The sequence below is a fragment of the Sinohyriopsis cumingii genome, chromosome 2 (genome assembly GCF_028554795.1).
Source record: "Sinohyriopsis cumingii isolate HCF-2022 chromosome 2, ASM2855479v2, whole genome shotgun sequence".
Lineage (NCBI taxonomy): Eukaryota > Metazoa > Mollusca > Bivalvia > Unionida > Unionidae > Sinohyriopsis > Sinohyriopsis cumingii.
This window is the reverse complement of record NC_142962.1, coordinates 63,253,668-63,271,925: the sequence shown is the minus strand read 5'-3', so window position 1 is coordinate 63,271,925 and position 18,258 is coordinate 63,253,668. Positions and strand designations below refer to the sequence as shown.

The window sequence follows — 18,258 nt, the reverse complement described above, 5'->3', positions numbered from 1 at the left end:
TCTCAACGTCCGGAAAGCAGACAATAGTAGTTACTATACGGTGATAATGAGACGGACCGTCTATAGCCAATGAGTGGTCTGATACAAAAGATTAAAATTACATTAATGGTGAATAGGGAGAAAGAAGTGTCAATATGCCACAACGAAAGTCAATGTGTTAATCGAAATGAAGCATGGATTTCTTCTGAATACAGTTTCTTAATAAACTCTCTGTTGGAAATAGTCTTATTGCAAAGAATGGAACCTGTTATTGGACCGATATACCTTGGGACGCCAACAGTTGCAGATGGTGGTGTTAGTCTGGTCACTTTTAGAGTTGCAGTCAATGTCAGAAGTACAACAATTATATAATAACAGAGAACAATAAAATAAAATAGAGACAGTCATACATATAATTATATTGTTATAAAGGATATATAATATATCAATTTAAATTATACAATTTTATATAGTGCATTGGCATTAAGTCCATTAGGATACAAAGTATGTAACTTATAAATCCAATAAATTTCTTTTATGATTCTATTCAGGTCACCATGCACAATATCTATTGGCATGAAAGACAATTCGAGTAGAGAATGATTATTGGTGTTAAAGTGTGTTGAAATATTAAAGGAAAAATGAGGATCTCTGTAATTTTTTTTTATATGAAAGCGATGATTATTCATTCACTTAGAAACTTGTTGAAGTGTTTGTCCAACATATTGCATGCTACATTTTTTACAGGTTATTAAATAAATCACATCAGTTGATATGCAGTTAGTGTTATCACGTAGCGTAACCAGTCAGGATTAAATATATTTACCGCCTTTTATAACTAGGCGTCAAAATTGCGGTCAGCGTGACTTATATAATTCCAAACAACAGATCTGGAAAATTTCAAATCTGACAGTTCCGATATAAAATCAAAGGTACCCTTCCCTTTTCAAGTCGTCTAACGGTTAAGTAAACGATGGCTTAATTAAGAATCACTTCCTCTCCTGACACAGACATTAGAGTTCATTGCAGTATAACGATTTAAAAAGCACCCGTCCCCATAAATCTAATTAATTGTTATCTGGCCCAAATTAATGTGCTTGTTATAGATCGAGAGAAATTTGCATCCTTACATATATGTTACAGACAATCAGACCAGAATTCAATCGCGATGCAGCCAACCTTATCTGCGAATTGTCTTGTCTTGGGAGGAAGACTAACATTCATTGTAAATCCACTTGTAGAAAAGTAATCAGGATTATAATGACTTTTATGAGAGAGAGAGAGAGAGAGAGAGAGAGAGAGAGAGTTGGGCAAATTTTGAGGCAAGCGTAGTTCCATTTTATTTTTTATCCAGTGTTTTAAATGATGCCAATCTTACTGAGCGATTCTGGATTGCACACGATTTAATTCCACAATATGGTAACAATGACTCAGTTGGAAGTGTTATGCAGAAGAATATGTTTTGTCTTATACATAGAATAACTAACATTGACACCGTTACTGCACATAGCTGACGCTGCCAAAGTAATTGCATGATATGTAACAATATCTTTTGAACATGACGTGGAACGAAATCCTTGAAATATATAAATAGATGTGTATATAAAGAGGCATATAAGCAGATGTATAAATATTTGCTTGTGTATTTACTGTACATATACTTATGACGTTCTTATGTGACCAATTTATTTTTTACTCAAAGATAATTATGTTTGGGGATTTTTTTTATTTAAAAAAAATCATTATATAAATAAAGAAAATAATTGATCAGGCCATTATCTCTGAATTACTAAAAGTCAATGCGAGCTACGTACCAGCTTTCAACCTATCTGATATTTACCTGATGGTTAATCCTATATTCAGTCAACATGTCTTGTGTTACATAGTGTGTGTACCCACGGTGTGTAATGTGTGGGCATGTATTATTATTTATTTATTATCTAAAATGATGGCTGCTTTTTAGTATTGTTTGTATCTTGCTTGCTGAAATTTTCTTCTGTTGCTTTATATCGATTTTTATATATAAAAAAGGGATTACAAAATAAATACTATTACTAATATTGCACTATGAAGTATACGTCAACGCAAGAGGTGGTGTTCTCCCGAGAATGGAGGGACATTGAAACACATCAACAATAATAACATTATTAGATGGCGCAGTTATGTTAATCAGTCTGGTTCCCTGCTTTGTAAGCTCCTTATCGCGAAATGCAACGCAGGGAGCATAAGAATCAGGAAACCAGACCATTTTGTTTACTTCCGTCTGTACTTAGACCCTAGTTTTCGTTTCGGTATCTGGGGCTTGCAAGGCCCACAGAACGTATCTCTCATGTCAGCATGTCATATTTTCGTCCGTTTATTGTCTCATTAGGGACGGGTATGTTCGTGGTAGGAATCGGTGGAGTTGTCATATATCGATGTATGCGCCTTGCCAATGCAGTTGAGCAGTCATTAAATCGCTTTTCGAGAACACTTGGGGAGTTGAAAGCGGAGATTTTGCAACTAGAAGAGAAAGTTGATGCTTTGAAATTTGGGTCGAGAAATTCGGGATTCTATTCTATCCATCCCAGCACTAGTGGAGATGATGATGACGATGCATATGTTGAGGCATATAGCGGGTAAAACGAAAATACAGGGTACTCAGTAAGAGAGCAAGAGGGACAAAACAACTGGTCAAGCTATTTCTGGAATAAAAATTTACATTTTCTATTTGGACTGTTTATATCAGTTTAGGGTAACACTGTCAAATAACGACGTGTTGGGTAGTTCCGACCAATGACATTATAGTAAATTCATTTGGTTATGTAGGTGTTTTTACTCGGATTTGAATGGCAGTAAATTCATTTGGTTATGTAGGTGCAGTTACTCAGATTTGAATGACATTATAGTAATTCATTTGGTCATGTAGGTGCATTTACTCAGATTTTAATTGTTGCTCGAAAATTAAAATTAAAATAGATTAACTAAAGCTAATCCAGTCCTGAATATTGAATGTGCTATTCCTTAATTGTCATAAAAAAACTGTCAGACGAAAATTATTGACTGCTATAGACTTTTACAATGGTAGCCAGGTACTAAACTGGGTAAAGAAAAGAGAACTTTGGGTTTATCATAAAAAAAATAACAGGGTAGTATGAATTTGTTTCAAGTCATGCTGCATTCACCATGACATCACAGCATGTGACATTCAGTCCAGTTTGTACTGTAAATAATGACATTCCAATGGAATATGGATATATGAGGATCCAAATAAAGTTAATAACTTGCCATTTAAAGATATGTGTAAACAGATTCCAACAAATGACACCCAGTACTGATATAATTGGTTTTAAATGTCTACATGGCCTGTATGACTTCTACTATATGATGATTTAGCTACATCAGATGATGTCATATGTCTACCACAGTGGACTCCACATGATAAAGAAACTGTGAAGGGCACTGATGAATTAAGCTCAATAATTAAAAAAAGCAACAAAATTTAAAATATTTACAATCTGTCAAATAAGCTGTTTTAGCATTATTTCAGTCCATTTTATAGAAATGTAATAGATGTTGGTCAGTTTATGCAGTAGTAACTTTTGTGCACATTTAGCCAGTGCAATCCTGCTGCATACCCAGTGCATGAAAGAGTTCCTTGTCTGCCACATCCCACTGCATGAAAGGGTTCATTGCTTCATTCCCAGTGTATGAAAGGGCTCATCATTGCATTCCCAGTGCATGAAAGGGTTCATTGTCTGCTTCATTCCAAGTGCATGAAAGAGTACATTGTCATACATTGTATGAAAGGGTTCATTGTCTGCTTCATTCCAGTGTATGCAGGGCTGAGCAAATTTTTTTTTAACCACTAGTCCAGGACAAGTAGTTTCAGAAAATTCACTAGTCCCACCTTTCTCTTCACTAGTCCCACCTTACTCATCACTAGTCCCACCTTATTTTTCACTGGTCCCAAAATGGTAATCACTTGCCGAGATTTGATGAGACGTATGTGCTTAATCCATAGAAAAAAACAAGCAAAACAATATATAACATAATTATTTCTTAAAAGAATTGAATTTTTCAAAAACATTCGTTGTTATATATTTGGCTTCTTCAGGTTCATGTATATATGTTTTAGCAGATGGATTTGAAAATATGTCCATGTATATGTCTGCCACCTGCACCAGCACTAAGCCAGCAGTTGATAGCTGTGTCTGGGTTAAAGTCTTCAAGCTCTGGTCCATTTGCAGAAATGTTCATTAGCATTTGTAAACTCTTTTGGTTTAAGGAATTCCTTAAAGAAGTCTTGATTAAGTTCATTGAACTAAATCCTCGTTCACACTCAGAAATAGCTACCACACACTCAGTATCCGTCTTACGTTTTATCCCTCCATTTTCAAACAAATTTACCTTTGCCGAATCGCCGTTATTACCTTACTTGCGAAAATAATTTTGCAAACTCATTTTATCCACAGAGTAACTATCAGCTTGCTTGACAACTACTTCTAAAGTGATCATAACATCAATTTTCTGTTTTAAATACGAACTGAAACAGCTCATTAATTAGCGTAATTGTTTTGCTTCAAACACAATGTCACATGTGGAAGAATCATTACTGTCATTTAATCAGTTCATAAAGGAAACCAACACTGATGTCGGTAAAGTACCTTTCATTAATTTAATTACACTGACTCGCTGGATTAAAATCATAGTGAGCCACTCGTTATGATCTAGATTGAGTAAACTCATTGCAACAAAACTGCTTACAACACTGCTAATTGATCATACTGGCTTTCTTTTGTTTGACGTGTTTTGATAGTCGATAATTTGGTTGCTTAGCCCAATATGCAGTCAAGCAGTAAAAGGATGTAAATGTATACATGAAGAGGGGTAGAATCAAGTATTCAGTATGCCCAGAGGGTATGATTGGCCAAATAAAGGCAGATATAGTTATTAAAGCACGAAAATAAGGACTAGCCCGATTTTTTTTAAAAGCACTTGTCCCGGACTAGCGACTTGGAAAATTTTACTTGTCCGACTTCAAAAATGACTAGTCCGGGATGTTGGGCTATGGGATTTGCTCAGTCCTGGTATGAAAGGGTTCATTGTCTGCTTCATTCCCAGTGCATGAAAGTGTTAATTGTCTGCTTCATTCCCAGTGCATGAAATGGTTCATTGTCTGCTTCATTTCCATGCATGAAATGGTTCATTTTCTGCTTCATTTCACTGTGCGAAAGGGTTCATTGTCTGCTTCATTCCAGTGCATGAAAGGGCTCATCATCGCATTCCCATTGTATGAAAGGGCTTATTGTTGCATTCCCAGTGTATGAAAGGGTTCATTATCTGCTTCATTCCCAGTGCATGAAAGGGTTCATTGTCTGCTTCATTCCCAGTGCATGAAAGGGTTCATTGTCTGCTTCATTCCCAGTGCATGAAAGGGCTCATTGTTGCATTCCCAGTGTATGAAAGTGTTCATTGTCTGTTTCATTCCCAGTGCATGAAAGGGCTCATTGTTGCATTCCCAGTGTATGAAAAGATTCATTGTCTGCTTCATTCCCACTGCATGAAAGGGCTCATTGTTGCATTCCCAGTGTATGAAAATGTTCATTGTCTGTTTCATTCCCAGTGCATGAAAGGGCTCATTGTTGCATTCCCAGTGTATGAAAGTGTTCATTGTCTGTTTCATTCCCAGTGCATGAAAGGGCTTACTGTTGCATTCCCAGTGCATGAAAGGGTTCATTGTCTGCTTCATTCCCAGTGTATGAAAAGCCTCATTGTTGCATTCCCAGTGCATGAAAGGGTTCATTGTCTCTTGCATACCTAGTGCATAAGAGAGTTCATTGTCTTGATTCATTCCAAGTGCATGAAATCGCTTATCACTGCATTCCCAGTGCATGAAAAGGTTTATTGTCTGCTTCATTCCCAGTGCATGAAAGAGTTCATTGTCTGCAGCATATTGAGTACATGATAGAGTTCATTGTCTGCTGCATTTCCCATGCATGAAAGGGCTCATTGCTTCATTCCCAGTGTATGAAGGGTTCAGAGTGCATGATGGGGCTCATTGTCTGCTGCATTTCCAGCGCAGATATATAAATGAACAAATGAAATGACTAAATTTTGTGCATTTTCAAAAAATCCTTCATTGTGTTCTTTTTGTTTTTAAAATTGGAAGAGTATACAAACTGCCTGCAGGGGTTGACTAATAAAAAATAAAAACACACATCAGATGAATCCTGTTGTTCCTTGGGCAACGAACCTCACAGTTAAGTAGTCTGAAGACTATGGATTGGTCCACTCTGGGTCTTGTAATGGTTGAAATTACCCATGTGCTGTGGATTGAACCACCCACCTCCTTGTTGACATAGACACATTGTTGTGATTGGATAAAATGAAACTTTTTTCCATGATCCCATATAACATTCATAGTCTAATTTCATTGATTGAGTCATTGACCTTTTATCTGTTTACATGATATTAAAAGTCAGATATGCATGTAAAGAGGTAAGAATCTCATCTTCGGCCATTTTGATAAACCTTTTAACTAACAAGTGTATGAACAAAGGAAAATATTAAATATTCTTTATGAAAATAATACAGATTTTCCTATGTTGATTCAGCAAAATTGTAATACAGTTTGTTTTTGTGCAAGACATTTACATCAGAACATGGTTACTATTTAAAACAGATCACAAATCCAGCTACATCTTTCTTTTATTACCTTTACAGGATGAATATGATGTAAATTTTTGTATCTTTACCATAACCAATGTATGAATCTCCTCATATACATAGTCTGGTCTTGTTTGGGCATTGAATGCATGGAATTTCAGTCACTCATTTCAATCATCATCAGTGAAGTTTTGATGTGACTTTAGTAACCTGAAGCATAATTGTAGATATAAATGTTCATTATATTGACACAAAAGTTACTGTATTGAAACTGTTCTCTGTTATTCCAAAAGGGTTCTGTTTTAATGCCTCCTACACATCCTGGATGTAAGATGGACCCCATTTGTTCCAAGATTGTTAATCAGTGGATCTTCAACAGCTTACCCTGAACCCTCACTTTTCTCGGACTCTGATTCTTACATTTTCCAAAGGTTGATAATAATAAAGCACATGTCCAAAAAGTAACCAAATGAACAGAGAAAATAAACCATATTATATTCAGAAATTGTTAATAGATAAAGCAAATGTTGAGATAAAATGAGAATATAATAATATACAAAGGAAATTAGATTTACATGTATTATAATAAAATTTAATTTCTTATGAAAGTAATGATCTTTCAGCCACTGATGGACTCCCTCATTTCTCACTGGGACCATCAGTTGCCCTTTTTGGGTCATAAGTTTCTGAGGATGCAGGACTCAAAGTGTTGAGATCTTCAGAGAGCTGTCTTGGAACATAAAAATGACACAAGAGTTGATATTGTACTCAGACAACTAAAACAAATGTATAAAAAAAAGGGAGGGGTTTGTTGTCATCAGCTCATAGTTCTTAGAAACGCTTAATCACGCATATTTAGATGCAATATTTTTATCTGGGATGCAGAAAATCACATAGAGTCCTCCATATGCATGAAAATGCTGGATGGCAAATTCAAAGGCTTGCCAGTCCTGCTTCAACCACCTGCTGAGTGGGAAAATGTGTTGATCAGTTGATCATTTTAGCTGTGCTGATATTTACAATGAGAAAATTCAGTGTCTGTAAGACCCCCAGATGTACATGTTGTCATTGTAAGAGTACATCAGAAGAACATGGCTGAATAGCTTGGTGGCAAGTTCAAAGACGTTGACTAGCTCCTGAGTGGAGGGAAAATGTGCTGATAGTTACAGTAACTGAATTCAGTGGTAGAAAGACCCTGTGATGTACACATGTATAAGAATACATCCAATGAACAACTTTAGCTTTCATTATTGTGTTCATTTCCAATTGTAGCCGAATAAGTAATGCATGTGACCTCAAAATCAAGACATATTGAGAGTTTGACAAAATGCTGTTTGCAGATTTGGATAAGTATTTTGGGGTTAAAAGGCAAATTGACGAAGATTGTAATAAAATTCAGCAGAGTGCTAAAGTTGCTAGAACTAATAGTTCGCATGGAACAGAAGAAAGTGTGTGATGCCTAACTTAATGCTTGGATAAAGACCTTTCCTTGGCCTGACATAATTCACTCTGTCTCTAATGGACAAACAAGTGCTATATGTCAGTGGTGTAAAAAAGTTAGAAAATTCATTTGCAACCATTGGTTATTTTCATCTGGAAATTTAGCCACTTCAGGCATGTCCAGTATGCTTCTGATAGGGCACTGCAGCTTTTGCTGGTGGGACTCCTGTTTTTCCCAAAATAGGAGTCCTGGACTCCTAGTTCTAAAATCTTTGCAAGACCTCTGGTTCAGATAAAGTCAGCTTCACATTTTCCGCATGTTTGGGCAAGTGACTGGCACTGGAGTGACTATTTAACATGAATTGTCCCCTAGCATTGACCTGTTTAGTACATACACAAAAACTGTATAAAATGTTTTTTAAATTTTTTGTAAAACTTCAAAATTCCAAATCAGTTTCTCTGGTATAAATATACATTATATATGAAAGTTTGACTCAACTCTTAAGTAAATGGCATTCATCAGGAAATTGATTAGTTTGGTGAGTCAGTCATTACAAAAACTGCAAGTTTTAGCACTATGAAATCAATCATTTTGAGATGACTGCAAAATACAGAGAGGACCTGTTTGTAAATTAAAAATACTAGAGAAATTAAATCATATTCAGCAAATTGAAGATAAAGTTAGAAATTACGTGTGATTGAGATTGTATTTAGACTCTTTTGGTATGATAATTTTCTTTTATTTAATGCACATGGGCTCATGTACATTTTCATTTATGTATAAGATGGTATGTACCTTATATACTCGCTTAAAGTTGAGTCCAACAGCAAACAAAGTCTATTCTGCCGTTGCATAATGCACCTATAGATCAGGGTCTGTGCTGTTCTGCTGTTTACTCCTAATAAACTACTTGACCCAGATCTGCAATTGCATTCTGTTCTGGCAGATCTGGGTCTGTGCAGTTTGCAGTTGGATTCACCTTATAAGTGAGTATATATGATAAATGCAGATTTTAGAAATGGTGCCAGAGCAATATTCATGTATTATAACTTAAATAATACGGGGAGAACAAAATCCATTGTCATGTGGCATGGGGCAATTTAAAAATCCATTGCCTAGGATCATGTGACAAGTTCAAAATCCACTATCTAGCGTTGTGGGGCAAGTTCAAAATCCATGGTCTAGCATCATGGGACAAGTTCAAAATCGATGCACCAGCAGGATGGGGCAGGTTCAAAATTCTTGGTCTAGCAACATGGGGCAAGTTCAAAATATTGCGGGACAAGTGAAATTTAATGTCACTTGCTCAGAATTTCATAAAAAATACAAATTCAAAGTGAAATCTAAGTTTTGCACAATTTTGAGAAAATATTGAGTCCACGACATTTTTTCCAACCCCAGATAATTATTGTGTTACTATTAAATTAGACTACTGTACATAAATTTGACTTTTGTGGTAATAATTGACTAAAATGATATTATTTTTATGGCAAAAAAATGAGTTATATATACATTTATTTCTTATTTCAGAATTGAGATTGATCAGGATGAGGCAGTTCAGATTAGAGTTCCACCAACTGCACAGCAAGAGCAAGGCATGCTCATTTCAGCAGAAGAGTTCTTTGATAAAGTTGACAAATGTTTTGATGGTACAGATGCAGACAAACTAGAAGCGTACAATCTTTTACAAAATAATAGGACAGGAGTATGTATTTTGTATATTAATATATGTATACTAAGTCAATAATGCATTATAAAATGTCCATTAAGGCAGGGGCACCCAGCCTTTTTTGGTTGAGGACCAAAACAGATAAAATGATTAAGGTCGTGGGCTGCATGAGCAAGAACAGTTTAATAAATAAATACAAAAATCTAACACAATTATTGCATGACACTAATAGCAATTATTACATAACACAATTATTACATGACACTAATTGCATTCTCATTACTTGGCTGTAATACTATTGTTAAATAAGATAGTCACATATTGTGGTTGATACATAAAACATCATCAGAAAGCAATCCAGAAAAATGGAATGAGTCCTAATTAAAATGCATGTTTTCAAAAGGACTGCCTACTTGACCCTGGGCTGCACAATTTGAAGGACTGGACTGTTTGTGGGCCATGGGTTGGACATGCTTGTATTAAGGCATTTCAGCAGCGACTGAGCAGGGTTATCAGTTGTCTGGAGCCCTTGGTATTTCACATGCAAATTTGACATTTCACACAAAGGGAATTGTGTATTGCAGGTATATTTATCGATCAGAAGATTTTTAAATTGTGGATATACTGTTAAACATTTGAGTTTTAGCAATGACTGGGTGGGACTACTGTGACCAGTGGATATACTGTAAACATTTGAGTTTTAGTAATGACTGGGTGGGACTGTTGTAACCAGTGGATATACTGCTCAACATTTGAGTTTTAGCAATGACTGGGTGGGACTGTTGTAACCAGTGGATATACTGTTCAACATTTGAGTTTTAGCAGTGTCTGGGTGGGACTATTGTAACCAGTGGATATACCGCTCAACATTTGAGTTTTAGCAATGACTGGGTGGGACTATTGTAACCAGTGGATATACCGCTCAACATTTGAGTTTTAGCAATGACTGGGTGGGACTATTGTAACCAGTGGATATACCGCTCAACATTTGAGTTTTAGCAATGACTGGGGGGGACTACTGTGACCAGTGGATATACTGTTAAACATTTGAGTTTTAACAATGACTGGGTGGGACTACTGTGACCAGTGGATATACTGTTCAACATTTGAGTTTTAGCAATGACTGGGTGGGACTACTGTGACCAGTGGATATACTGTTAAACATTTGAGTTTTAGCAATGACTGGGTGGGACTATTGTAACCAGTGGATATACTGTTCAGCATTTGAGTTTTAGCAATGACTGGGTGGGACTACTGTGACCAGTGGATATACTGTTCAACATTTGAGTTTTAGCAATGACTGGGTGGGACTATTGTAACCAGTGGATATACCACTCAACATTTGAGTTTTAGCAATGACTGGGGGGGACTACTGTGACCAGTGGATATACTGTTAAACATTTGAGTTTTAGCAATGACTGGGTGGGACTATTGTAACCAGTGGATATACTGTTCAGCATTTGAGTTTTAGCAATGACTGGGTGGGACTACTGTGACCAGTGGATATACTGTTCAACAGTTGAGTTTTAGCAATGACTGGGTGGGACTATTGTAACCAATGGATATACCTCTCAACATTTGAGTTTTAGCAATGACTGGGGGGGACTACTGTGATCATATTCAAGTTTCCACAGACTGATTATACTTTGCAGTCATTTCAGTCCATAATATAACTAAAAATTTACTGAAGTTAACTGTAAACAGCTATGCAATTGCATTATCATATTTTGACTCAGAAAGCTGCAAGTTGAAATCATTGCATGTGTCTAAACCATTTTCACTCTACAATATGTTCTATTGCATGACACTGAGAGTTGTTTTGACCTTGGGCAACTGACTTGGAAAATGATTATTTATTGATGCATTGTAATAAAAGAAAACATTGCTTCAAGTTTAAAATATTTGTTCACAACAGCTATTTCAACTTTCTTGGGTCTTGTCACTTTGTGATAGAAGATCTAAAGGCAACACCAATGAAAGACTTTATATCTTTTGTCTAACAGTGTCAAAATATTTACCATAAATATATTTCAAATTCATTAGACTAACTCAGTGAGAAACATTTGTCAATTAAAATGTGGAGCAATTTGAAATAGCATTGCCAAACCATGATCTGTCAAGTTTGACACAATATCAGATATGGTGACAAAACTGTTGCTTTTTGCAATGTTCATCTTTACAGGAAAGTACATCTGTTCATGATATCCCATGTGGCTGACTAATGTTGACTTACACAATTTTAAACACATTGAAATTGTTCCTCTGCTTGGACATAATCCACAAAACATCACATTCACTATCTTAGTTATGAGAAGTGGTCCAACCCATTTGCTTTTGAAACTTCTTAGCCTGACAAACCTATTTGATTGGTTCTAGTTGTTGTGAGTTAGAAAAACTTGGATAGATGTTTTGTCACAATTTATTGACAGTTGTATAGCTATTGTCTTTAATGTTTCCTCTCAGTTTGAAACAGATGCAGAATTCCACTGGAGATTTGCAAAAGCTACGTATCAGGTGGCACAAATTGAGGGAGGAAGAGGAAATGCAGAAAGGAAAAAAGAAATGGTTTACAGTGCAAAAGACCTTGCTGAGAAAGCAGTGAATTTGGATGATAATTGTGCCAATGCTCATAAATGGTATTTACTAATATCTTTTTTAAAAATTGACAGTAATATACTATTTCAGTATCAATCATATGCTCTTAAAGCCCACTATAACATGGTGGACAGGATCCACATACTGCCATCATACTATGTACCGTATCATGCTATATCCTTCCAAGTCAGTTAGCTGAAGAAAATATTGCCCGTGTGTCCTCTTAGCCTTATTAGGCATATATGACCAGTGTGGGTGGGGAATCATGCACAAAACATTGAATGTCTTTTATACAGTTACAGCTTGATGAATATTAAATGAGAATACTTAAAACAATTATTATTTATTTTGTTTTTTTTGTGTGTGTGCAGAAAACCATTTACCACTGCATACATATATGTGTATAAGAAATTGGCAACTTAAGTTTACTCACCAGCTGATCTCATGGTATTCATAATAGTAATTCCCTCAAAAATATGAAAAGAGGAGCATAATTGTTGGAATTTTTCTGCAAGATTCCATTTGGAATCCACATACTTTATTTCTTGCTACCACACTCACAGTTATGAGACACTATTTCTGAAGCATTCATATTTGCTGGATACGTCCAAAGGGTCTGATTTGCTTTACTTACAAGAAAATGAATATATCAGGCATTGGGATTTTCAAAACAAAAACTTGGATTTAGGCTGGAAAAATGATTCAGCTGAAAATTCAGAAAACTGGTCATGAGTATTGTCATTATAATCTACTTGAGTTGAATGCTTCAACAGGTGTGTACATAACTACCTGGACTCATTTGGGAGTAAACCATTCAATTTCATTGGTAAAGTGTGGTGTCTTTAACAACTATTGGGTCATTCTCTAAGAGACAAATACAAAATAATTTAAAAAAAAACAAAATGAAACAAAAATTTTATTTAAAATTATGACTTTGCACTTCTGCAAACCTAAAACAAGGAGTAGCCTTTTCAATTATAATATCAAATTCTCCATTCCTACAGATTAAATTGTTCCATTCCAGTCAGTGGTCCACAACAGTAGTGCTATATACTTGAAACGTTAGCATTACAGTGGGTTGTGTATATGGGAGTGACTTAAAGCTGTTATCTTCGTTACTAACTCTAAAATAGAAAGGATTGTGATGATTAGGGGGTGTTAGTGTTGTGTGTGGCATGGGGGTGTTAGTCTTGTGTGTGGCATGGGGGTGGGAGTGTTGTGTGTGGCATGGGGGTGGGAGTGTTGTGTGTGGCATGGGAGTGGGAGTGTTGCGTGTGGCATGGGGGTGGGAGTGTTGTGTGTGGCATGGGAGTGGGAGTGTTGTGTGTGGCATGGGAGTGGGAGTGTTGTGTGTGGCATGGGGGTGGGAGTGTTGTGTGTGGCAATGGGGGTGGGAGTGTTGTGTGTGGCAATGGGAGTGGGAGTGTTGTGTGTGGCATGGGGGTGGGAGTGTTGTGTGTGGCATGGGGGTGGGAGTGTTGTGTGTGGCATGGGAGTGGGAGTGTTGTGTGTGGCAATGACTTAAACTGCTCCTGACAATTTAAGAGATAAACTTGTTTTAGTAGGTGTGTTTGGTGGTTGATTGAGCAGACACTAATAGTATGTTGTTTTCTTTTAAGTAGCTGGGTAAATTAGTTTATAAATGTGAGAAATTTTTTACACCTCATATTGTTTGTGCTTGGTTGTGTATCCCAGATGATGACTGAGTTAGCTTCATTTGGCTTTTGTTTACCCAGGATTTAGCAATGATTGTATAAGTAACTCACATCCACATTATAACTCTCAGGGTTGGTGTTTTACATTGTAGGACAGTGAGTCCAATTGTTAAAGTGTTAGTCATTGAACCCCCCATATCCATTTACTATAGTTTTAAATTACATTTTAATGAGCTACAGTGAAAGTGCTGCACAACACAGCCCCAATGTTCTTCTTGGCCAATTTTGAGTTTCCCAGCTTTTTCTCTCAAATTTAGTCAAAGAAAGAATTATTTATCTTTAGAAAAACTATACATGTAAACATTGGCTATTTGCTTCTGTCAAAATCTGTTTAATAAATTTTCTAAATAAAATATAAACCCACCATTTTTATTTTGTTTTAAAGACATGCAGCGGGTATTCCTTCTGATTTAGTGTTTACATTAGTTAATTTGCACATGACTCTATTTATAAAGTAGTTCTCTGTACAGTTTATACAAAATTAAATGCAACTGGGCCTGATCACATGGTTATAATCTGACCAACAGAAATCTTCCCTACATTTATTAACTGATGCAACTGCAATTATTGGAATATATTCTCACAAATTATACCACTGCATGCATTCATACCTCAATAGCTAACTTCCTTTGGCTGTTCGACGAGAAACATTTAGTACCAATCTCAACTAAAACCTACCATTCCATGATCAATGGCACACTGAATTATCATGGAAGAGAGGATATTGGAAAAATCAAAGTCCTATCTGATCTTTTGTTCATTTTGGATTGCATGTGTCCAATGACATTGGATCCTTGCTGAAGTGGAATCTGTCATGAATATTAACCTGGCTGAACAAGACATCATTTGAACTGCTCTCAAGAGCTTCATTGGTTCACGTCTCACATAAGTCCTGCCTCCTTACCACTTTGGCAAATGGCAGGCAGAAACATTGAATTCATGTCCTGTTGGTAGACCTGTTTACATGCAGTTTTGACAACATCGGTCAGTATCATTCATGATGGCCCCTGCTTTCACTGCCAAGAACAGGCTGCCATTCATGGGTAATCACATTTGATTAATAATTCCTGTCTTTTCTGGACATTTCATCTCAAGGTCATCTACAGGACCCAGTGTGAGCTATGAAGTAGTATTAAAGAAAAAACAGCCATTGCATTGAGGGAGATCTTGCTTCTTCACAGGTGGAAAGGATGATATGTTAGCCAATACACTTTCTTCTTGGATAAAGTGGGTTATTCATTCCACATATAAGAAGTGACCCACACCAGTGCTTAAAAAATGTTTTTAACACTGGCCCTGGGCTTGTGACTTAAATAAACTCAAAAGCTCTGTCTCCAATTTCCACATGCCCAAAATATCCCCTTTTTAATATTGTTACACAATGTTTCAACAGCTACAATTCGAATATAAGTTCAATAGGGTTCAAAAGGGTTTGAAAGTAATGCAAGTGTCATTAGTCTTCATCACTACACTAGGGACTAGATCGTCCTGGTGTTCACACTTCTCTGCTGGATTCTGTGAATGAATCCTGGTCAAAACCAAGTTGACGTATGTGGATGTCTTGTTTGCAGTATGTGCAAAGAATTAATAGCTCCTCCCTTTTTTTTTTTTGCTGGCATGCTTCACAAAGTAAAACTCCATCAACCTAGGTTTCTGAAATTTATTTTTGTTGGGATTTGCTGATAGCTAATTGCTTCCTAAATTGGCTTAAAAAATTAATTACACTTGAACACTAGCATCTCATCAATTTGTCTAAAATGGGTTGTTCCACTTCCTGATCCTACCTATGCAAATTAGCACAATGATCTCACCCATTGTAGCCTTCAAACACATCTCACAAGATATTGTCTTCCAATTAAGTAATATGTGAAATGGTGGTTTATACCTGACTTCTTTGCCTTTAACTGCTGAAGGGATAGTTTTACACCAACTTCAGTCATGACTGTTAACCGTTTATACATGCTGCATGTAATGGGGATATACTGAAAGTGGATTTTTTTTGTGTGAAGATTACTGAAAATTGTGTTTCTTGAAACACAACTGTGTCAGGCGGTTTGGGAGCACAAAATTGTATTTTTAGTGTGAAATGCCATGCTTCATTTTCAGAGCTCAATTTCTCCTAGGACAGTGGTGATCAGATTTAGATTTCGGTGTTTTATGGCAGGTATGAAAACATCTTGAAAATACATTTACAGATTTCATCAATGCAATTAAAGTTTCTTAAGGCAAATTAAACTTTTTTGTTTCAAAAATCCTGATGGGCTTTGAGGGACCCCAGATGTCAGGCTATTAGATTTGTTGAGCACTGCACACCAGTGAATTTGCTTCACATCACATGAAAAGTTAGGACAGTTGCCATGAACATTTATTATGAGCAAGGTTGTTCTGTGTTATTATCCATGCTTTGGGATGGAGATCCAAGTACACTTCTCCAGCCTTTATCTCATAGATCTTTCATTCTAAAAGGCTCAACTCGATCTGGTTGGACTTACAGCTGTGGCATACAAGGTTACCTTCCCTAGTTATTAGATAGCATCATAAGGAAGCAGCTTCATTACTTGTGTGGGGTTTGCAGGAAGAAAAAAAAAATCCCTTTTCAAGCCTATCCCTGACATATGGAGTCTGTTTCCTTTTTTGTTATCTAGAAGTTATCTTACATATATTAGAGGACTGCAGATGTTCTCTCCGGGGTAAGGGGATGTAGTCTCCTAAGTTATTTTGATCAGGAAAAATATTTGAAGAAGAAACCAGTGTTTCAAGTAAAATATGTAAAATATGTTTCTTTAGTAATACTTACACAATCATAATACATGTACACCTTCCCATATAAGGACTGGGAGGAGAGGGGTTCAAAGACTAACATTATAACATTGGACTCACAGTTCTACAGTGTAAAACGCCAACCCTGAGAGTTGCATCCTGATAGAGAGCTTGCTTCCACTCCAGTAGTAACTGACGATTTCACAAGATAATCACGGTATTACGGTGAGATCACTCTAACTGCCACCTAGGTGGGCAGATATTTTTTAGCTTTTTAGCTAAGAAGCTTTAATCTGGGAGGGCTAGATTTGCAAGAGAGATAGTAGTAGTTCTCCTATGGTACTATGATCAGGTAAGTATTATCGAAGAAACTTATTTTGTTAAAATAATTGGTTTCCCAAGGACACAGACACAGCTTTTCTGGACAGGTATGTAACCCATGACTATTTCATTATGAGTATCATGGTGTACCAACTGAGCTATCACCGCAGTCTATAGACGGTATAGATGGTTGGGAGGCATAATAACCAAATAATATGCAAGCGATAATTATGGATACTATCAAATGTTGGACATGCCAGTTTAGCAGCCAATTATTTAAGCTTAATTGTTAGTCATGTCATTTATTAAATTTACCTTCCAAATATTATTACTAGGTGTACCAAAGGAATGTAATAATTAAGTATTTGTAATGTTTGTTCTGCAAGAGCATGAAAACTAAGTAACTATGTTACTTAAAACTGGGCAAAATGTAAATTTTACATAACAAGTGATTTTCCAAATGTTTTTGCTGGAAGAAGTGGATCCCCTCAAACATCAGTTCATCCTTGCAGTGATTATATATTAACAGTATTGACCATATCTTCTATTGTATCGTGTTACAGCAGATCTGGATATGTGCTGTTGGTCATCAGGATTGTGTTATTTATAGTCAAAGACAATGAATCTTAAGAGAGAGTGCCATTGCATATGTGCTACATAGGCAGTTGTAAGAGAGGGTGTTATTGGGTTTGTGTTGTAAAGTTAAACACAGTTATTCATAAGAGAGTGTGTCATTGGGTTTGTGTAATATACAGTTAAATACAGTTATTCATAAGAGAGTGTGTCATTGGGTTTGTGTTGTACACAGTTAAACACAGTTATTCATAAGAGAGGGGGTTATTAGTAGTTTTTTTTTGTACACAGTTAAACACAGTTATTCATAAGAGAGGATGTCATTAGGTTTGTGTTGTACACAGTTAAACACAGTTATTCATAAGAGAGGGTGTTATTAGGTTTGTGTTGTACACAGTTAAACAGTTATTCATAATAGAGGGTGTCATTAGGTTTGTGTTGTACACAGTTAAACAGAGTTATTCATAAGAGAGGATGTCATTAGGTTTGTGTTGTACACAGTTAAACAGTTATTCATAAGAGAGGATGTCATTAGGTTTGTGTTGTACACAGTTAAA

At 36.2% G+C, this 18,258-nt stretch overlaps 1 protein-coding gene across 1 annotated transcript in view; it reads left to right on the top strand.

Moving 5' to 3' along the window:
• The first annotated feature begins 2,228 nt into the window (after positions 1–2,228).
• LOC149805045 (regulator of microtubule dynamics protein 1-like) overlaps positions 2,229–18,258 on the top strand; it is a 51,128-nt gene continuing 35,098 nt past the window's right edge. Inside the window, exons 1-3 of the mRNA XM_089946863.1 lie at positions 2,229–2,597; positions 9,599–9,773; positions 12,201–12,373. Coding sequence (XP_089802989.1) covers positions 2,317–2,597; positions 9,599–9,773; positions 12,201–12,373 — 629 coding nt within the window. The 5' untranslated portion in view covers positions 2,229–2,316. The remainder of the gene's footprint in view (positions 2,598–9,598; positions 9,774–12,200; positions 12,374–18,258) is intronic.